This window comes from Pavona decussata, unplaced genomic scaffold (genome assembly GCF_977016875.1).
Source record: "Pavona decussata unplaced genomic scaffold, jaPavDecu1.1 SCAFFOLD_51, whole genome shotgun sequence".
In the NCBI taxonomy this organism is placed as follows: domain Eukaryota; kingdom Metazoa; phylum Cnidaria; class Anthozoa; order Scleractinia; family Agariciidae; genus Pavona; species Pavona decussata.
The window spans coordinates 202,787-226,075 of NW_028145473.1; the positions used below are offsets into that span (position 1 = coordinate 202,787).

The following is a 23,289-nucleotide window of genomic DNA, read 5'->3' on the forward strand; positions in this document are numbered from 1 at the left end:
TAATTATAACACTCGGCGCAGAAATAATTTTTAAAAGCATTCATTAATTTATTCGGGAGGAACTGAGTTATCGGAGAGCGCTAAGCTATTTTTGAAGGGTCAAACTATTAGATTGTTCAAAGCGTTCATTTATTTACTGGTGTATGCAATTTATTCTATTCTGTTATTTCTGCCAGAGCCTTTCGGGAGAACAGTATAAGGCCGGCCAAAGTGTCCCTGAAAAAATAAAGCTTATTATTTTTTTTGTTTTGGATCACGTGATAATTGTAACCAATCACAGTCATCAAAATTAAGTGGTGAGCTTATGGTGAATGTGCTTAATCGCTTAATAAATAAGGCTTGATCACTTACATTAGAATTAAAGAAGGAGAGTTATTAACAAATATAATTTCAACGATCCTCTTGTTTGCGTCTTCTATGAAATTTGCATCTAAAGGTGGATAAAAAAGAGATGACACCGAAGTAAACGTTATTATTTTTAAACGAAAAGTGATTAATCGAAAGATCAAAATAATTATTTCAAATCAACGTTAATAAAGAATTTTCTGAAAAACCGACACAATTAATTGTTTTCTACTCCGGTCTAATTATTTTGTTATCATATTTCCTTTCCTTCAAGACAACTAAAAAGATCAGAAAAGATCCAATTCAGAATTATACTTCTCATAACATCTTTCAATAAAGTCTTTTTATAAACATGTTTAAAAAAGCAGATAAATATCTCATGGGACGTCACTTTTTCAGTTTTAATTTTGTGTTGTTCCGCGCAAAGCATCAAAGCTTACGCCTCGAGAATACATTCATTTAAAAATCAGGAAATTACGTAGATCAAGACAAAAGACAATGTGAGATTGAAGACGCGAAGATGTATATACATACTGCTTTCAGCATATGAACATTTCACAGAATCTTTAGCCGCCGCGATCATTGGCCAAAGAGCCCTTAGGCTTGCGGCAAATACGGATATCGGGTTCGGTTCATAAGTGCTTCAGTCAAGAACACGATGCAGGGCTTTGTATTGAATTGACTTGAAACGCCGACTTTGAAACGTGAGTGCAGAATCTACAGAGAAATCCAGTTGTGTACACTACATAAGCTGGTAAGTATAACTTATCACAATTTACGACCAATGGCAGTTTAGCTCCGTAATGGGCAACGACTAAAGAAATTATAAACATTTAATATTCCTGCGGTGTTTTCGCTAAACTTAGTGGGGTGATTTTCTACTTTAATAACGAAAAAAAAAAAAAGACAGTGAATGAATTTAAAATCAAAACCGTTTTGGAAACTTGCAGACCTTTTGCATTACAGCAAAACTGAGAACAAATCAAGCGTAATCTGCTGATCGCTTGTCTTTAAAGCTAGTATTTCCCTAACATTTCAATCTTGTATTGATGCCCAACTGAATTCACATCAAAATGGATACTTTTTCCAAGAAAATTATTGATTAGGTTTAATCCCGAATAATCTTAATGTTTATTCAGTTTCAGCAAACTAATGTTCTGTAAAAAAGAGAGAAGTGATTTTTTTTACGTCATTTTTGTCATTTTATTAAAACTTCAGTCGGGCATGCTTCTTCTCTGCGATTGAAACCCTGATGTTCGCTTATTAACATATGAACCTTGCCGACACATTTCGGCCTTCAGTTTTGTCTGGCTTACCTCCTTCAGAAAGTAAATCTCAAATGTATTGTTAAGTTTCACCTGCAGTAGCTTCCATTAGCAACAAGAGAATGATATTAATCGTTTAGTGACATCATTTTCTGTCATTACTAGCTGCCGTTTCGGTTTTGTGAAAAAGAAATTAAAATGAGATGGCACTATTTTCTGATATTAATCGTTTAGTGACATCATTTTCTGTCATTATTCGCTGCCGTTTCGGTTTTGTGAAAAAAAAATTAAAATAAGATGGCACTATTTTCTTCAATAAATTAAACCCAAAGCGGATGTAAAACAACTTATAACTCCTTATGCTACATTCATTTATAACAGCACTTTAAAGCTATGTTAATTCACAATAATGAATTTAGCATTATCGACAGTTTTCGAACTCATACACGAATACTGTCAATCCTCCTTACCGTATTATTCGGAAACCTTTCAAAATGGGATAATACACTGAGTTTGGTTGACATGGCAATTTTTTCTTAATTCTGAAAAGGATACCGATATTTTCTAACTTAACAGCAACAATACTTAATGCATTTCTTTCCAGAAAGCAAAGAATATGACAATTAACTGACGCATAGATAATTAAAATATAGATAAAGGTTTATTTTTATGTTCAATTAGCTATAGAGCAGCGATATTTCATTTTGAATTCGTAAAACTAGATTCTTTCAATTGCTAAAAATCCTTGGCTGCAGGAAAAACACCAAAGGGATAAGGCGAAAGAAAATATATTTGCAAACTTCCGACTAGATCACGACCAAGATCGTAACGTTTCGGAAATGGTTCGTTACCAGACCAAACGCGAAGCGAGGTAATTCGGTAGGCACCGAAACCCTTACGAAAACAGACGTTTACGTTCTTTGAATTGATTTCTTTCAAGACGGAGCGACAACCAGGATTTAAAATTAGAATTCAAGCGTAGCAGATACGGGGAAATCGCTTCCAAATCTGCATTACTTATAGTTTTAAATGGGCCGTTTTGAAGGGCGAACAAATCTCAACTAAAATGATTTCTAACTTATTGGTTCTTCTCAAAAAATGGCCTTGCGTATTTTACGGTTTGGTTTATTAAGACGAATCACGCTGAGATTAATTCCTTGAATATTGATTATAACTAAAGATTTCGTAATACAATCATAAGCAAGTAAAAATTGACGATAAAATCGAAGGACGTTTCGGAGTCGTAATCTAATCATTTTAAACTTGAAAATGGTGTCATGGCAACCCCCAAAAGTTGTTCGATTTCATCGTTAATCTTTACTTGCTTATTTATTGAAAGCCTTGTTTCAAAAAAATATAATAATGTAATAATTTTGGGGTGATTTGTATTTACTTTTTATCAACTTTTCGTTCCCTTTTTAATAAACACACTTTAGGTATATCCGGTGCTATTTACAATTCTCATTTTCTATTTTGTCAAGGTTGTCATGTTTGTTCAGAGTTCCTTTTCAAAGCATTTACCAAGTTGTTTATTTTGTAATCCTTTAAACTGTCAATTAGAGGCTTTCCTTTGAAATGCTAAAATTTCCTGAAGGGCAATTTCCTGGGATTTTCTAAAACATTCACTACTGTCTTGGAGTTTGTAAATAAAAATTTCACCGAAGTGGAAACAGTTTGCATGTTTGATATCTTTTGTTTTATTTGCCTCCTCCGCCCTCAGAAATGCCTTTTTAAAATGCTTTTAAGTGTTTTCTTTAATTTCATAATGTTGAAAAAAGTGGGAAGGAAAAGAGCAATCAACCGCTTATTACTAACAACTTAACAGTAAGTTCATTTTTTAGATTGTTTTTCTTGGCCTCACATTTCATTTCATTTTGCTGGCTGTCATTTATTTCGTCGGCTGTAATTTTGTTCTCATTGATCAGGCTACTTAATTTCAAACATGCAAATTTAACAAAATATAATTGGAAAATACTGAAAGAAAGATCCGCACTTGCTCACATGATCCTGGAACCTATCTAATACTGCAACATAGGTGAGGCTAATTTCACTTTTTGTATGGTTTGGTCGTAACCTAAGAAATATCTCGTAAGACTAATAAGATGAAGCGAAGAGAATTCACGGAATGATCTAGAGAGTATTCGGTTATTTAAAACTACTGATATGTTATGTACCAAGAGCTCTTACATTCATCACAATTCATCAAGACTTAAGGGAAAATAATCAAACGATTTCTCGAACATTCGTACAAGAAAGGGAACCCTTGACTGGTGCAGTAGACTAAGAAAATTAATTTGAGTGGTGTTGTTACGACAGTAGAAAATCTAAGGATATTAAAAAAATCTTTAGGCTACCTTTCGGCCTAGTTTTGTTTTATTTAAATTTTGGTTCTTTGTTCAAATTAATTAAATCCACACCTTATTCGATGCCATAAAGCGTTTAATTTCTCCTTGTGGCAAACCGATACGATTCGATTCGATTTTAAAGTGTTGTGAGATGAAGCTTCATTTGAAGAAGATCCAATTAGTTTTTTCTATCATATTCTAACCAACCGACTGATACTTGTCCTTTTTCCTTTATGTGGTTGGTGGTATTCTGAATTTGTGATATCACGGTTCACCATGAGGTGTTTGCACCCATGTACAAAGGATGCTCTTTGTTGAAAATATCTGTGATTTCTATCGATAAGTCAGGGTTCTTGGCTTACTCGTCCCCAGTCTCTCTCTTGGTTAATGGCCGCGCTCGACATGGGAGCGCTAGGGTTTATGAGCAACTTATGACTCAACAGTAACAGAAATGACTTAGGACAGTAGACGTGACGCAAGGTGTTTTGTATATTTTTGGTTATCATTGCGTGACCTTATATGATCAAGTGATACCAGAAGAGCATCGCGGAGTGACGTAATACCGGAACGCGTTATAGATAAGAGGAAGCAGTTGAACCCTTGTAAGGAGGACTTCTGTAGTAATATGTTTTCTCCGCTTTTACAGGCTATCTGATCATTTTCCGTGAAGTACCGCAATGTCTGATCGTATTACGCTTTCTGTTCCGACAAGCAATTTACAAACACGCGCCTTTCGAAGTCATTCCTACAACCCCCCTCCACCGCTTGGATCACATCGCTCAAGAAGAACACTCAGCCTTCCAGCTCGAGAGAAACCAGTGATTCCTCCGGTGATTACGGAAACTCCCGATTGCTCACAATTGTCTCACGAACAGCACTCGGCTGAATCCTGTGTGCGTGTTCAGGCAAATTGTGATGAAATTGGTAAGTTGTAATATTAAAAAACATAAAAAGTTTAAATGAGATTAGTGTTTTTATCATGATCACTCAGTAAATATAATTCTATATGCACTGGCATGTCCACCAATAATTTGTTTCATGTCCTATCGATGGCGTGAGTGGACATGCTAATTCAAAAACCACTTATAATGTTGGGGACCAAACGGATTTGCACACTAGTTTACTTTAAAAAGACGCAAACAGAACAAGAGACCATTTCAACTCAACGCCGCTTTGCACAAGCTCATACTAAAGTAAACAAATTGCATCAACTTAGTTTGCGTCAGTGACAATCGAACAGTGAAAAATTGGAGTTGACTTCGATTTGAATCGTGATAATTAAAAAATGGACATGCGCGGAATTAGTGCTTTAAAATTAAACTGACTCATGTCACTTTTTTGCTAGAAAAGTGTAAGTCATACTTGGGGATGCCTCCGCTCTCTCAGGGTCGGGAGGAACGAGGGCTCATTTCCTCGAAAAGCGGGGTCTTCGTAAGATCAATCTCGTATCCAGAGTCCTCAGGCTCTGTGGTCAGTGGGTGGTCGCCAGGAGGGCTCTGGGGAAATTGAAAAAAAAGTATATTTAAATTTTTCCATTGGCTTTTCCTGTAACGCTCTGCATTGTTTTACCACAGAAACCCTCCGGTAAAAAATTCCAGTACCCCACACAGGGTGCAGAGCATTAACAAATTGACGCTCCTTTTGTTTGCGCCTGTCCTCTTATTGATAATAAATTTCATTAAACTTTGACAATGTTATGACGAAATTTATCATCTGGATAACAGTAAAAACCAATAAAAAAATCAACCAATTAACTGGCGTAATTTTTTTTTTTAGCAAGAACTGTCAAATTTCTCGCGCACTCATTGGCTAATTTATATCGCGCGTCTATTCTCGCCAAGGTCTTTCTTTAATGCCTTATGTTAATTTTTCAGCTTTAAAAGGTCTTCTCGCAGGATTTGAATAGCTATCTTTCTCTTGACAATGGCTAAATGACGACGTCGAAACGTCGAGATTTTATAAGTTATTCATTCATAATTAAAGTACAGACGGATGAAAGTCAGAGATGACATCATCGACAAAAATGTTAAACTTTTTTAGCGTTGTGTTCATAACAGTTTGGCAAGGATTCACACTTAAATTAAAACTATAGAATTCTTGAATGAAAGAATCATTTTAATGCTTGAGCTCTACGACAGCTGCAGCGGAAACTGAAGCGAAGCTCTGGAGCGGAAAGTTGAGGATTTTCAGTTTGACCTGCAAATCGAAGGTTACTGCTTGAATAACTAGAATTACAGATAGAGGGTAGGCATGGTCACGTGGTCATTTCTGCCGTTTACCGTTTGCCGTAAACCGTAATTCTAAATTTCTCTACTATTGAGACTGAAATAACCGGAGCTGAAATAAACAGAGTTGCAGAGGCCTTGTTTTGAGAAAATTCCCGGCTGGAATAATTGTTAGTTTCGAGACCTCTGTTTCTTTACTGAGTTCTTGTTTTAGACGTTTCATATAGTCTATGAGCCTGAAATTCTCTCAATGATAACAAGAAACTGATGGCTGATTTCATTTCTCGCATTTACTGTTTTTCTAACTTGTATTCTACTCGATTTATACACGCGATTGAACTTCGGTTCATTTGCGCTTTTTTATCGTAAAAATTCTCTTCGATCGAACAATTACATCGTACATCCAAGAAAGATTGAAACCTCTCTTGACACATCTCAGTCCCTTGCTGATTCCAAAACATCTTTACTAAATTTGTTCCATGGAGATCAAAATGAAATCCCTCTGGATTGAAAACGGTTACAGTTTAGAATGATTTCATTTTGACAATCTTCATTGTACAAATCAAGTAAAGATGTTTTGGATGTAGCTTATGCCGGATTGAATAGAATTCCTCGGGACCCTGTGTACGCCAGAGAGCAGATTATGCATATTTACAACTCGCGATTGATGTGGCAACATGCGTTAAGATTAAGATTAATCACGAAGCTGTCAATAATCATTATTATTATATAGACACGAGTGTGTTTTTGGAAAATACACCACTCTCGTAAAACTCTTACTAAACTACATCCTACATCCGGGACCCGAGTGGCGTATTTTCCATGTCCTCACTAGTGAGGATATTGATGACGTCATTTCGCGCTTTTCACGATTGTTTATGCTAATGAACGGTGAAAAATGGCGAGCGATAGATTTGTCCATATAATAAAAAGAAAATTACACGATGGCTCGAAGATATGAATTTTATTTTCTCGTTTTTTAAACAATATTTTACTCATTCGCGGCGCTACTCCGTAAAATGTTGTTTTTACCACTCAAAAATAAAATTCATATCTTCGCACCGCCGTGTAATATTCTCTATATCTATCCAATCGCAACACGATATATACCAGAAGCTAGTGTCATAGATCGGTTGGGAAACTCTACAGGCTCTTCCCCGCCCCAGTACCCGCTCTGCTCGCTCCACTAAGGGCCTAAAAATGGAGAGTGAATAGGGTAAATGTTTACTGTGGTCTATTTCTTAAATTTTTGAACTGTTTTTGGGCCTAAAAAGTATTTTTCCTATCCATTTTGCTATCGACTAGTCGTAGTTTTACGTGCAAACTGATGGTACTGTTTTTGTTGTTGTTGTTGTTGTTGTTTTTTTTTTAATGTACACGTAAAATAGTTTATCAGGCTCGAAATAATGTTATTTATAAGTTTGCGAAGCGCACTCCTGGCCGTTTTCAGGTATAACTCAATAAGAATTGTCGGTGTGGGGTTCCCGATAACTTACAAAATCAAAAAACCAGATTACGTGCAACATTTTGAGCAGCAGGGAGTCAATTTTAATTGCATGGTTACTAATGTTTGTACATAAGAGCTCAGTTTAACCAAACTTGCGCTGATGGAGTTTTTGAAGCAGTTCCTCATCAGCATATCATACTGAATGCCCAGACTGAAATTTAAAAGTAGTTCGGACTCCATTTCACCGGAATGCTTTTCTTTATATGAAATGTCGTTTTTATTGTCTGTACTCGACCTCTTATAGAGAATACGCTATGATCCAAATTCAGCGTGTGAGAATTTTGTCAGTTATTGTAAGAAATTTTATTGAGCACATTGGGCAAGTTGTACTACACCCTTCTAATAAGAACGTCTAATTTCATCTTTCTAGTCTCCTACGCAGCCGTTTTTAGGCTCGTCACGCAACGCTCCTCCCCACATGCGTAACGAGCCTAAAAGCGGCTGCGTAGGAGACTACTAATTTTCCGGCTGAAACGAAAGTGGATACTCTTAGTTTTTTTCATGTTTTCATCCTGAAACGTTCTTAAGTTACCTAGTGTAGAATTTCAGAAAACCAATATTGACGTGACCAGGAAACCCGACAAAAAGATCATTGTGCGCTGTGTCGTTTCAAATTCCGTTGGCAATGCGATCCTGTCTAGCCTGGATTTGAAGTTGCCACGGTAACCAACTCTTGCAAGGCCAGTTTGGCTTCAAAAAAAAAAAAAAAGTCCGTCATAGAGTAGAGCAGCGAGAAATACAGATACCTGAGTTTGTGGAGAAAATGCTTTTATAATTATCTCTTAGTCCCAGGTTGGGTACTTTCTTAGCATGTTGTTAAGGGGCCATAGTCAGCCACACCTTTGTTTTTGTTTATATGCGAGAGTTTAGCTATTATATTTTATTCGGAGCATGTCGAAATGAACGAAATCACTGTAAAACTACTAAAGGTGATGAAACATACTTTCAGTAACACAACTTACAGTAAAGCAGTAAGATTTCGCTTCACTATGCAGTATCATTAATTTCGATGGCATCGAAAATGGCGGAGGCTGACTAGGGTTCTTTAACATCTGGGTGAATTTCAGCCCCATCGTTCTTATAAAACAAGGTTCTTATATAGAAAACGAGTGTAATCAATAAGAAATGGATTTGAAAAACTGGAAAAACTTGTCAGGCCCGGTAAGATCTCGAGATTTTCGAGAAACTCACCGCCAGGTCGAGAATGCTATGGAGCGCTGCACTGTTTGTAGAGATGCGGTTTACATATTGTATGTTTCTTTCCTTGTGTTTTCAGGTTGGTTTGCTCCTGTTATTGGACTGTTTTTGAGTCTCCTGCTCTTCGCATGGGCGTGTTTACTGTCACTTTCTGAAGATGAACAGAAAGCATTGCTATCATGATCGTGAGAAAAAACTACGGAACAAACCTATCTCGAGGGTTCATGTACCTTATAAGTGGCACATTAGGTTTTGATGGGCCCTGTCGCCATTTTTCATGAAGGAGGGGAGGGGGGGGGGGAGGTACTAACGCACTTTTTTTTCACGGAAATCTCGCTCATGTGGGCAACACCTGAGACGATCAGCATTAAAGACTAGTGACTAGCCATCGACAGCTGTTTCGCTCTTTTTTAGCCCATCTAGACGAATCGTCACGATCCGTCAACATTTTTCACCCCTTCTTCAACCATCACTGCGCTGTTTTTTCCAAGTCTGTCACCAACTACGATCCGAAAAAATATTCAGCATCACATCTCTCGCAATTGGTGAGCTGACTTCAAGTAAGAACGCTTCACTTTCGTTTCGATCAACACGATCTCGCTTACAGTAAGTCAAGTCTTGAGGAAGAGGAGACCCGAGTCAGTTCGTGTGTATTGAATTTGACTTCCACCACTAATCATGAGGGTGGGGTACAAAGAGAAAATGGGTCTTAAAAGAACATGAATACCGTATATTTCCCTATCTAAAAGAACGCGCCTGACATGATATAGGGCTCGAGACTAGAAAGCAACGTCTGTTAGTTTGAGGTCAGATTGATTTTGCCCACTTGCCACACGTAATGTGCAACGAGATTGATAACAGTTCTCCTCTCTTAGATCTTTTTTAAAAAATTACTAGCAATATAAATGTAAGGGAAGAAGTGTAATCGAGTCTGTACAAGCCACGCCTCCGTTTTGACGAGCCTCAAATAGGGCGAAACAGCTGTGGGCGAAACAACTGTCCATGGCTGCTCTGTAGTCTCAGTGTCTAACCGTTGTAGGTGTGACCCACATGAAAGAGATTGCGGTGCCTTATTAAACGTTTTTCAGTGGAGTGTCGAAAGTAATTTAGTAGATGTCTTGGTTTTGCTTTACTTCGCCCTGATTGGTTAGCAAAAAACTCGCGCCACTTTCTCAGCCAATGAGAAGCAAAACCAAAACCAATCGGGACTTGGTCGCATGCGGTCTCCCACCCTTGGCGCTGGTTGCTTCGAGTTCTGATTGATTCATTGCACTGGTTACGTGTCTCATGATTGACCAAAGTAATTACTTTGGTTTTGGTTTTTTGACATCCAAATAAAAACCGCTCTATATGGCAGTTTTACTTCTGTTCATTCTGCTTTTGATACGAGAATGAACGGAATGCAGCGTACTCAAAATAATACGAATTGCGTACTTCTACAAAGGTTTTCAAGTTAATGGAAAAAACTGGGATGGCGTTCTTTTTTGGTAACTGTTATTCTCAGATTATCCATTCCGTCATTCGAGAACGGGAATAATAATTAAAAAAGAGCCAGAACTGTCCCAAAACGATGCTGCCCCCCTCTGCAACTTCCCCCCCCCCCCCCCCCCAACCACAAACCACAGTTTTCAAGCCAGTTCATTGTCGTCCTTTTTCATTAGAAATTCGAAAATAAGAAACAAACAGATGAAATGACTATAAATTGATGAATAAACTATCTGTACTTAAATAAGTATATCTAACTAGGAAGAAATTTAAAATGAATAGTAAGCATTAAATACTTTTGCAAAAATGACCGCAGGTACCCTTCTTCCTTTGGTCAAGTTTCGCAGAAATTCATAAGCATACTTTTAAGAGAGAGAGATAGAATTGCGTTTACGACAACCTGCTTACGCGAGATTCGCGTTTATGCTGTCTTAGTAATAAAATAAGTACATGGATTATAACAGTGCAAAATTATTCTTACCTTTGATACTAACCTGAAACTACACAATTGCGCTGAGAAATTGAAAACAGCGAGCGGCAAGTACATAGGATAAACATGATCACGTGGTCATTTCTGTCGTTTGCCATAAAGGTAATTCTAAACTTCTCCTGTTAGTGTTGTGTTATCCAAAGACCCCATGCAGGAAGCGGTTAACATGATAATAGCTAGCGCTTCTATAGCTATAGTCATAATTTCTCACTCAATCACCTAAATATACATTCATACTTTGGCAGTCTCTCGTTCAATTATTTGTTCATATCATTCATCTTTTTTTTCCGACGTGGAGCTGAACAGTTTACTGTAGTTGAGAACAGTTTTAGGAACATCGTTTGAATTTCAATTTAGGGAATTAATCTAGTAACCCACAAATAAAAGGAAGATATGGATACGATTCTTTTGCACGCGTATGTAGTTTACTTTTGAGATCGCCAAGGAAAAAACTCAAATTTTAAAACGGAAACGCAAATGCAAGCGCAAGTACGTGTAAACATTAAAAACATAAATGCAAGCACAAAAAAGGAACATTTCCCTTTTTTCTCTTGACTGTGCTCCCATTTGCATGTCTCATGTTTTTACATCGCTTTATGGTCGTCAAAATGTTAAAATATTAGCTAAGTTGTATTCGCTGTCGCTAAATTGTTCATCCGCTGTCGCTAAATTGTACATTCGTGGTCGCTAATACTCATTCGCTGTTGCCAAAACTCATTTGCTATCGCGAAATTACATTCGCTGTCGCCAACACTCATTTGCTATTGCTAAAACTCATTTGCTATCGCTAAATTCCATTCGCTGTCGCTAATACACATTCGCTAGTTTAAGACAATTAACCAAATTTGCATACGCTGAAAATCCATTCGCTATTTAAAAATAAGGGACGGACCATTAGAAAAAACCGGAGAGGGGGTGACAATTCCCAAAATAAAAAAGTCAGACAGAGGGAAAAAAATTCCTGCAGACAAGTGGGTTTCCAAAAAAAAAATTCATGCACCAAAAATCCCCCCCCTCCCCCCCCACCCCCTCCGGTTTAATCTAATGGTCCGTCCCTAATTCGCTGTTGCAAATCTAGTCCATTTCATGCGCCAAAAAATACTCAGGGTGGCCCCCATATAGGCCACGGAGTTCGTTACCAAACCGTCCTGGTATAACAGCCTGTGCGAAGATGGCGACCCGAAGGCTTATGACGTCGGTCTTGCTGCTCGGATGTGTTTTGTCATTGTGTTTACAAAGTGAAGCGGTTCCTCCAGGGTTTTTTAATTTTCTTGCATCCGTTGAAGAATTACTGTGTGACAGTGAACGCCGCGGACTGGTGAATACGAATAGTCCTGCTGTGGTGGAAAGCTTCGCCAGCCGATTGCAGTGTGCAGTCGATACAACACGTCAACTTCTTCAGCGAGTTGACAATGATGCAACAGCAAGAGATTTATCAACACTCTATCAGGAATTACTTGCTATTTCAGAGAGATGGGAAAACCGAGGAAGACACATCAGTTACTGCTGTTCAGTTATGAGTATCAGAAACTGCAGAGGGACTTCATCATCAGACACAGAATATAGGAGTCCAGTAAGATCAGACCTAGAATAGATGTAAACGTTGAACAATTAGAATGCCTCCGGAGTCTGGGATTCACTTGGGCTATTATTGCAGTTATGCTTTGTGTGTCGAGAACAACAATTTGGCGTACTATATGTCAAAAGGATGGTATTTGCAACCAACGATACACGGACATAAGTGACCCCGATTTAGGTGCGGTTATACACGACCTGGTAACCTCCTATCCAATCTCTGGCCTTACCATACTTTTCGGGCACGTAAGGATTCTAGGCATACGTGTTCAGCGCGAAAGGTTCCGTTTGTCAATGATTCGTGTTGACCCTATAAATGTGTCAATGAGAAGAATGAGGGTGATACGTCGTCGCATTTGCAGTGTTCCAGGTCCGAATGCATTGTGGCATATTGATGGACATCATAGCTTAATTCGTTGGAGAATGGTAATACATGGGGCCATTGATGTTTATTCGCGACTTATAACGAACAACCGAGCAACCGAGCTAGCACTGTTCTGACACTGTTCCTGTCTGCGACTGCTCGCTATGGCATCCCATCACGAGTTCGGTCAGACAACTGGACAGAAGAGGCGAAAACATCGAGGTTGCGAGATATAAAATAAACTCACGTGAGCTCAACCGAGAAAGACATATTGCCGGTCTGAGCGTCCATAACCAACGAATAAAAAGGCTTTGGCGAGAAGTATTTGTTCATGTTTTACAACTTTATTATTCCATATTCTATTTCCTTGAGGACAACGGTGAGCTCGGCTGCCTGTCTGATATAGATTTGTTTTCAGTGCATTATGTTTTTCTCCCCATCATTAACAGGGCTTTGGATGAACTTGTGGAAGCGTACAATCAACACAGTCTCCGCACTGAACGCAGGTGGACACCTTTAATGATATGGACCAATGGAATTTTTTTACCGACACATGCAACTGATACCGCAGTACAAGATTTTGTTAACAATAATATGGAGTTCTTTGGAGTAAATCGCGATGGCCCAGAATCCAACGAACTCGACCAGGGAGACATACAGATGCCAAATACAGATGTAAATCTTAGTGAGGAAGACATTCAAGAGTTGAGCCTTCAGGATCCTCTTCAACTGAGCCAGAACTATGGTATCGATGTTTTCCTTCGTGTACGTGCTCTAGTCCGGAGGATAGACAGCCCGTGGAACTCAATAATAAATTGTGATCGAGATTGTTGATGCTTACAGCGTGCAGCTACACAAACCATGAAACCCTGGACCTCTTTTTAACCAATCAACCCAATCAGAAACAAGCTGAAAAATCAAATGGGTTCAAAATTTACTTATGGTCCATGCGTTAATTTCCTGCAATAAAACCTCGCTGCATTGCATGGCCTGAATGTATTTTCCCGCCTTGACGAAGCACGATGGTGCCATGAACCAAACTTTGAGTTTATGTGCACGATTGAAAACAAAGCCCCGCAGAAAGCCTTTTTCGTAGACTAGCTCCAGCTTTCACTGAGGAACGGCTTAGAAGCGAACTAAATCTGAAATTAAAACGAAGAAGAGCATTTACATACCTTTTCGTCGACCATCTTGAGATCTCACATGCTTTTGAATGTAAATCTGCGGTTGGCGGCTTTCCACAAACTTTCCCGTGTGGGAACACCCTGAGTTAATTTTTAGCACATGAAATGGAAACGCTCAGCGACAGCAAATTGATTTTAGCGACAGCGAATCGAAGTTGGAATTTGCAACATCAAAGTCAACGTAGCAGTCGTGCAAAAGACAGTTAAACGACAGAGGATTATTTTTAAATAGCGAATGGATTTTCAGCGTATGCAAATTTGGTTAATTGTCTTAAGGCTAGCGACAGCGAATGGAATTTAGCGATAGCAAAAGAGTTTTAACAATAGCAAATGAGTTTTGGCGACAGCGAATGAAACTTAGCGATAGCGAATGAATATTAGCGACAGCGAATAAGTATTAGCTACAGCGAATGTAATTTAGCGAAAGTGAATGAAATTTAGCAATAGCAAATGAGTTTTGGCAACTGCGAATGAGTTTTTGCGACAGTGAATAAGAATTAGCGACAGCAAATACAACTTAGCGAATATTGAAACATTTGGACGACCATACAAGCGCAAGTTAGTGAAGCGCGACTTCTTCGCCGAGGACCACGCTATTTGCGCATGCGTGCATGCTATTCCTTCCGTTTGTGTTTCCATGTACGTTACGTACAAACGCTTGCGTTTACTTTTGCATTTGCATTTCCATCAATGTGTGAACCACAATAAAGCGGTAAACGTCAGACAAGAAACTTTGGGAGGATTTAATTCTTGGCAGATTTCAGAGACGCTTTCTTTTCTTTTTAGTTTTTTTTTTTTTTCTTTCTTTTTTTTTTTTTTTTTTCGGGCGTATTAACACTCTGAGACGATACAACTTATAAATAATGTTAAATTTATTGAACACGATTCTGTTAAGACATTTGTTTAGGTTGCGAACACTGGGTTGGGAAACTTTTAAATTGCTAAATGATTTAGTATTTTATCTATTCACTGGCCCTGTTAAACTGAAGCTGTATCAGCTTTTCCAACTTTTATTTTGGTTCATAATCTGATTGTCTTGAACTGTTGAATTTGTTGTTATACAGACGCACAAACCTTTATACAATTTTCAATTGGTCAAAAACATCACAGCATTGTTTTGCCAATTTCAAGTTTTTTTGAAAAAGCAATTTCAGCCAAAGAGAGCCGGTCTTATTTAAAAGTAATTCAATTAAACTCGTAATGCCCACGCTTCAAGTAATTTGAACTCGCTACTAATTGCGCTGATTTAATGTTTTTTGATGTTTTGGTGCAAATGGGCATGAAATTGCAATAGAATTAAAATGATGAATTTGGGAAAAAATACTTCATGAACATTGCCAAAGTTAGTCAGATCCTGCTATTTCATATTTTAACCCATTTAGTTAGATTTAGACGCCGCAAAATCGAAACAGTCAAACTTATGCGTGAACAAGAAATGATGCGAGTCATTTCGACAACGAAACTGGCGCTTTTAATTTCAAAATTTGCAAATTTAACATACTGGCGTATCCTTTGAAAACGTTGTTGGATTTTTTTCTTTATTTTATCTTTAGCGAAAAACCATTAGTCATAAATTGCCGTATATCTAGCAATCGATCATGTTCAATCGATCTAGTTCCCGTCATGAACTGCAACACGGGCAGTGCACTACCATGACCGCCCCGTTCTTAGAACGAGATTTAATGCACGCTTCGGAACTTAACCTCTTCTAGCCTCGCAAGTATTCGACCTTTTGTTGAATTCCTTCCTTCCTTCCCCTAGGAAAAAAAAAGCAATTGCAGTTGAATTCAACTGAATGGGAAAGAAAACGCCTAGAATATTAAAAGAACGCCGAACTAATATTCTTCATTCAGGGTTTTTATCAGGTTTGGCGGTCAGATATCTACCTAGCACATCATTGGAAAAACAAACACGATATATACATTTTCTACAGCAAAACCAAGCTCAGAACGAAGATAAAAAATATATATATATCGTTTATTGTTTGACTAAGCTCATTTAGCAATATCACTAAACACGTTCTCGAAACAGGGAATATTCAAATTTTTCCAGGACACTTGTCCATTGTTACTCGTCTCTCTGCTCCCTGACAGCTCGTTAGCTGTCAGCGAGCTTTTCTTCAGTTGACGGAGGTTTTGTTCTATTTTTACCCTGCTATTGTTCCATAAACGTTTACATACCGACTAGTCAAACAAAATCAATTTTTTTAGCATTAATGACAAACATTTTTAATTGACACCTCGCCACTTCCATCAAAAATATTGCTTCAATTTCTGGCAGTAGTGCTGCGATGTTACGTTAATATTGCCCTCGAGTTATTCTTGTATACAACCAAACCTTTTTTCGCTGGCCGTTTCGACTTGATCATACTAACGAAAACATCTGCCGATTGAAATTGATAGTCATTAAGAGAGGAACTTCAATGGACATTTATCACCTACCCAACTAAGCTTAAACGCGGCAATAATCAAGGGCAAACATTGAACTTCTGTGTCGTGCGAGAAAACGCGTTCAGCCTCGATTGAGGTAAGGAAACTAAAATAACCACAAAGTTAATGTTTCGTTGTACAAAATTTTTATAATAATTTAAGTCTAATTAATACATGCATGTAAATTTGAGGATATTCCGTCCCACCATATTTATCGCCCTAAATGCTAAACGACTACGTTTATTTATTTTTGAGGGAAAATATTATGCTTTGGAGGAATACATGAGGTTATCAGCGGAATCGGTAAAGAATACGAAAGTTATGTTGCGCTTTATTTGATTATAAGGATTATATACTGAAAATAATTGTTAAAAATATTATATTTTCCTTTCAGTAAAAAATAAAAAACAGGACTTATAAATATTAATCTATTCCAACACTGCACTTTTTTTGCACATTGATGAATGATATCTTGTAAACTTTACATTTGATTATTAATCAGCTATGCGATATATTTATTTATTTTTCAAATTTATGTTACAAGCACGTTTTTACGAGGGTTTTGAAGGAGGTAAGTAAGTTCCATTTCACAAGCTGAAAATTTACCATTAAATCGTCTAAATCCGATTCGACACCTCTATTTCTCAAAACAATGGACATAAACAGACGAGCTTTCTCCGATGCCAGTACAGGCCTTCTCCCGGCTGACTTGTTACATGAGTTGCAAATGGACTTATTGACTTCCACTAGCTTGTCCCTTCCAAAAAAATAATAACATAAAATAAAATAAAATAAAATAACAAATCTTTCGGGTTCTTAGACCTACATCTGGCGCCACTTTAATCACCTCCTTGATTTCCTCGTTGCCAGCGTAGTTGATCGATCCCCGCTAGTTTAGCCAGCTTATCACACCTTACTACTAATTGCAAGGAGAGGTGGTTAACTATCCCCCAAAAGGTTGTTGAGCTAAGATTGCAAGATCAGACATCAGGTGCGCTTTCCATTTATTATAAAACTAGAACATTTGGATGGAAAATCGACGGAATGGTACGCGTTGTTCTATTTGGAACATTTCTGAAATGATGGGCTCTCGGTCGGTGAACTGAGTGATGCACTTTTACTGTTCCTTTTGGGATTTCCAGTTGACGTTGATAGATTTTGCACGTTGCCGATCTTTTGTTGAGACAAGGTAAATCATTTCATATCTTTGTCAAAAATTTCCAACCGGATGGTTTGCGTAAATGGTAAGCGCCCTGGTTTCTTTATCGCCATCGTTAACAAGTACTAACATGCCTGCTAACTTTTGCAACTTTGCCAACTTTTGTCTGCCAAGATGCGAGTGCAAACCTTTAGATTGACCTTGGATGCGCCTTAATGCATCAGTGAATTCCAGCAGCGCAGTGCCCCTCCCCCCGGAAGGAGGGGGGAAGGGGGCGACCGCGGGGCATTTGCTCACGTTGTCAGTCCCGGGGGTGAGGCATTCGCAATTTTATCACGGCCCCGGGGTGGGGCATTTGCGTACCCCGGAGCGACACCCAGGCATTTGACACACGTAGTTTCCAAACCTCGCGTATACGTGATGGAGAGATGGGTTCTGCTGGAATTGGCTGAGGCATAACGTAGTGACGAAAGTAACTTCCCGTGAAAACCCCGACTTGAAAACATCCCTTTGTGGTTGTAACCGACATGTTGAGACTTGGATATTCGCCAGAGATTGGCAAAACCTCTACCAGGACAGACAAAAATCCACCAGGGAGGGTGATTTGAGAAACATTTTATGATTTCATTTCAATTAACTCTTCCAAAGAGATATAAAGGAACAACGAGAATCGAGTACGCGGCTTTAAGTAAAGAATTAACAAAGACGTCAAGAAAACTCACCAGGGAAATAACATTCTTTTGTTCAGTCCCCTAGACCTAAGAAGCGATCTTGAAAATCCCTATAATATGCAAATTGTGGATAGGAAGTTTTTTGCAATTAATTTTTTTTTACGATTAACAGTTAAAATTTTCTATTTTTTTTTACGCCTATAACGACTAAAGTTTTGGTCATTTTACGACTAACGATTAACCCCATGTTTGATTGACCCTTTTAATCCCTTGCTTCATGTCCGCTCCCACTCCACCCTCCTCATCACCGTTGGCATCTGATTGAGACCCTTAAATGGTCACTTATCATCGAAACGGTTAAGGGTGTGGGGGTGGGACTGACTGGGAGTCATTCAGAAGAAAAAAACACATGCACAATTTTGTTCGTCTTCCTTTTTCTTACCAGTTGTTAATCAATTGCCTACAAAATGAGCTTAATTAAGTCAACTGTGTACTTCCCCGTGTCTCACGCAGCTGAATCTCAGAACATCTTCTCAAATGTCTTCCGATGGAGACGTATCCCGGCTGGCTCCTAAGTCGCGCACTACTCGTTCCCATTCCCTCAAACCACAAAGTCAGCCCATTGTCTTCAAGCAGCGTTCAAATCGTACCATGAGCCTGCCATCCAAGCCTCTTTTGTTGCCGCTGATCAATGTCCAACGTTGCTATGAAAACTGGAGTGACAACAGCGAAGATGACGAAGATGTTGAAAATGAAATAGAAATGGGTAAGTTCCATTGATAATTTTTTTGTTTGTTTAGACTAATTAAAAAAATACTGAGTTACTTATTTGTCAGAGAAAACAGGTCGGAAGTTCAAGATTGCTTTGGTCGGAAGTTCAAGATTGCTTTGATATTCTGAACATTTGTTAATCCGCTGTCTTCCCTCCCCAATTCACTCTTCCCCCAGAATATGTGGATCCACTACTTTTTTTTAAGCAAAGTGGAACTACTGTTGCTTGCCTTGGTCTTGGTTGGCATGACTGTGGTGTTCTGTGGCGCTTTCCACTTATCCAAAATTTTCGGTTCAACCGGTTGAACTTCAGATGGGACGCACGGATCAGACGGAAATTTGCCTGAACAAACAGTTGATCTTTGGAGGCACTTCACTCTCTCCATTCCTAGCAGTCACAACGGAAGAGTTTAACGAAATTTCCATTTCCAGTTTAGTTAATTGTCTTCTCGTACCATCACGTAAGATTTTTGATCTACCGATGAGACTGAAAGTTGGAACGAATGGAAAAAATCTTTTCCATTTTTTACGCAAAGTTTCCGGATTTTCCAACTGAAAGTTTTGGCCAAATGATCTAAATGGAAAGCGTCCTGATGCTTTATACTGAATTATTGACTAGCTTATATTGTGACATTGAGCAAGGGGCTTAGCTTCTAACGAAAACTAGTGCTGCCTCAGATGAAATATTGAACTCGGAAATTAGGTTGTATCAACTGAGTTGATAAGTAATGTTTAAAACTCGAGCAGCAGAGTTTAATCAGGATTTGCCGAGTGGTTTTAGACCCGATAAAACACGTACGCGTGCTGCGAGTTTTTTGAGCGGCTTCAAAACATTCCTGGAAAAGCGTGTGTCAAGAAAGTTCATGACAATGATGCTTTTGTGAACGTTGGAAATTAGCGTACGAGAAAAAATTAAACACCCCATACTAATAAGGAGGAGGTTTTATCGGGTTTTACAACCACTGCACGTGACTTTTAATCGACCATTTGCTAGGTCAATGGGCTTATGAATTATTTATGAGTTTTTGAAGGCAAATTAGTCACCGTAACGTCATTCAAAAGCGAAATTTTCAATCACTAGCCTGAACTATTGTTCCGAACTACAAAATTAATTCTAAACAAGGACTAAAGCTCGCAAAGCTAGCTTTTGAATCTGTACGGTGGTCAATTTAATCAAGTCAGTTGATACAACCGAATATGCATATGGAATATTACAAGTAGTAACAAGATTCATTGTTGTCTTGATTTCAGCGTGGTACACACCAGTCATTGGATTGTCCTGTAGTCTTGTGATGTATTTCTGGTCATGCCTTCTGGCATACTATGCAAGGACAAATTGATAATACATTTGATAATACATTTTTTGTTGTCCATGGAAATCCCTACAAATGAAATTACAGAATTCTGTGTAAAATTTTTATATATTTTATGAATTTCTTTCTTTGACGTCTATAAGCAGATTTACAACGTTATAGAAAGTTCCCCAAATGCGTTTATTAGGTTGAGCCACAGATTTCCATAAAAGTACGGATCCAAATTAGCCTTATGCTGGAAGTAAAAAGGATCATTTCTCATTTGCAGTGGATCATAATCACTGCATGGCCTAAGTTAGGGAATTTTCCGGTCGTAGATAAACTGAAATGGAAAATTCTCTGGGTTTTCCGTTTAACGAAAGGGTGCACAAAACTTCACTTAGCTCTTCACCCGGGGTATGTGTCTTTTCTTTCCACGACTTTATTTATTAGGAGGGAGGGGCCGGCAATTTCGGGCATTGATATACTTCAAGTCAACTTAAAATAGACGCAACTTGTGCTTAAAACTAATTGTGTTAACACCTTCTTCACCGCAACGCCAAAAAAAATGTGTGCGGGTTTTTAAACTTGCTAAAAAAGCTTTCGTTTACCGAAATACCTGACAACAGTCCATGAAATGCCGGTATACACACAATAAAATGTCACCAAATCATTTAATAACTAGTGCCACTTGTCTGTAAATTACTTCAAATTTTCGTATCAGAATCATCCAACAAAAGTTGACGTCACATCCGGTCAAATTGGCGCTAAGCAGCCTGTCTCGGCGAAGTCGAATGATGGCGTCCGGGTCAGGCATGATTTCTTCGGATTTTTGAGCCATCAGTATCAGGAACTGTGAACTGTGGATATGAAAGATGTTGTAAAGATATTGCTTCGACTTCATGAGCAAGGGTTTTCCAAAGGAGTGATTTTCTTCAATTGTTTTGACGGAAAATACGAGACATCTAAGCGTCGTGTCATGGCGAAAATTTCACACTCTCAAAACGAGTGGCGTTCAGACTTTTGGCTCTTGTGGCTTCTGATCGTTCGAAAGCTGAAATTTTAATAGCCTATCCCGTGTGCAACATAATGGAGGAGACATCATCAGTCATAGTTTGCAGTGTTAACATCGGGAACCTAATTATCACTCGACGTGAAGTGTTGGAAGCCTGTATCATTGAAGTGTTCCAATTGTCTTCGTTGTAAGGGACTCGTAATCTTCGAGGTGAGTAAATGTAGTTATCTTCATTTCCAGTTCTTGTCTGCCGACGTGAGTACCTGTACATGTGGGCTTTAGAGTAATAAGTCGGTTTTGTGCTTCGTAGTTCTTTAATAAAGACGCAAGTGACGTTTAATTAATAAATAGTTCATATCATGTTGTCCTGTAAGTGCGGGCTTGAGGAGGGGCTTAAGTCAGAAAATGTATCTGCCTGGCCTGGTTCATATTGCTACAGCTAGTGTGAGACAGTTGTTAAAGTTATTGATGTCAAGCCATCTTAAACAATAAATTAAATAGCATTATTGCGAATGACATTATTTCTCAAGTATTGAAAGAAACAACCCCTTCACCCTTTACTTCATCTGCACTCTCACCACTTGGGTGCTCATGGGTTAAGGCTTTTTTTACATTTGTACTATAATTATGCACATGTGACATCAAACTATGGTAAAAACAAACAGTATGCCACAAGCCACAGACAAGCGGCATGACCGATGATCTTACCTTGTTTTGATGTCCTCTTTGGGTTATCAAAGGACACATGGAAGGCCAAATGGACTTTGAAAACTCTTTATGGCTGACAAAGTCATTTGTACATCATATAATTATTTACCAGTTATTTCAGTTATGTTAGTTGGTGCCAAATATTTAAGGGTGGGGAATTGTCTTTTTCTCTGTGTCCAAGGTTGGGGAAGGGAACATAAAGTAAAAAAATATTGCAAATTCCTGGAGGTTATCTAGCAGCAGAAATTGATTAAGTTCTAATAATATTGTCTCCTTTGAACCAATGAAATTCAAAGTTCATTTTGACAAGGAATTTTGAGTTCTGTTCAATTACATGAAAAATCAAAAGTTCAATAACCACACAATCAGTTCAAAAACCACACATCAGTTCAGTGACAGTAGACCTCAATATTATAAGAATAACTATAGGTGAATGGTTTTTTTTATTCCAATGGGGCAGATTAGAGGAAAGGGGAGGGGAGAGGGTTTTACGGGAGCGTGGTCCATACAATTCAATAAAAAAACAAAAATTCAATAACCACACAATCAATTTAAAAACCCGCATTCGTTCAGTGACAGTAGACAAAAAATTTGTAAGAATAACTATATAGGTGAAATGTTTTTTTTATTTTAATGGGACAAGTAGGAGGAGAGGGTTTTACGGTAGCGTGGTCCATATTTGAAAGTAGGCAAAAAGTACAAGTGAAACTAACAAGTATCTATGTATCAAATAATGGTAACAGGCTCACACGCATTTAAAAATCTATTGCCCACTTATCCAACACCCATTTGTCTTTGTAATTATATTTGGCAACAGCTGCCCAATAATGTAGCTTTTTCTTGTACATAGTTCTACTTCCTTCTTGTCAATGGTGCAGATTAGTGGCTCGTTGGTAAATTTGTAAAAATCTAGTAGTCCTATGGTTCATTGAAAATCAAAAAGTTAAATAACCATAGCAACAGTTCAATAAACACACATCAGTTCAGTGACAGTAGACCTTAAATGTAAGAAAAACTATAGGTGATCTGTTTTCAACTTTCTCTCCTTCATGGTTGTCAAGGATGCAAATAAGAGGCCTGCTTGTAAATTTCATATTAGTTCAATTCAAAGAAGGCTTAAAAATTCAGAAAGGGGAATTATATAAATGTGTATGTATTTATTAACCACTGGCCCCAGTTGTTCAAAGAGTGCATGGATAACTTTATCCACTGTATAAGTCACTATCCAGCAGAGTACATGTACTCCAATCAATGCTTTTTGC

At 38.2% G+C, this 23,289-nt stretch overlaps 1 protein-coding gene across 7 annotated transcripts; it reads left to right on the top strand.

The window, feature by feature from the left end:
* The first annotated feature begins 204 nt into the window (after window positions 1–204).
* Window positions 205–20,536, top strand: LOC146480939 (uncharacterized). 7 transcript variants are annotated; one of them, XM_085108634.1, is made up of 4 exons: window positions 16,235–16,508; window positions 16,956–16,982; window positions 18,755–19,007; window positions 20,264–20,536. In XM_085108634.1, the coding sequence occupies exons 3-4, from the start codon at window positions 18,779–18,781 to the stop codon at window positions 20,350–20,352; spliced, it is 318 nt and encodes a 105-aa protein (XP_084964760.1). In that variant the 5' UTR covers window positions 16,235–16,508; window positions 16,956–16,982; window positions 18,755–18,778; the 3' UTR covers window positions 20,353–20,536. The 7 variants fall into 7 exon arrangements, with proteins under 7 accessions (XP_084964756.1, XP_084964753.1, XP_084964755.1 ...); XM_085108631.1 differs by lacking the exon at window positions 16,956–16,982 and adding an exon at window positions 18,204–18,258; XM_085108630.1 differs by lacking the exons at window positions 16,235–16,508; window positions 16,956–16,982; window positions 18,755–19,007; window positions 20,264–20,536 and adding exons at window positions 205–296; window positions 4,602–4,879; window positions 8,964–9,132.
* The last annotated feature ends 2,753 nt before the right edge of the window (window positions 20,537–23,289 follow it).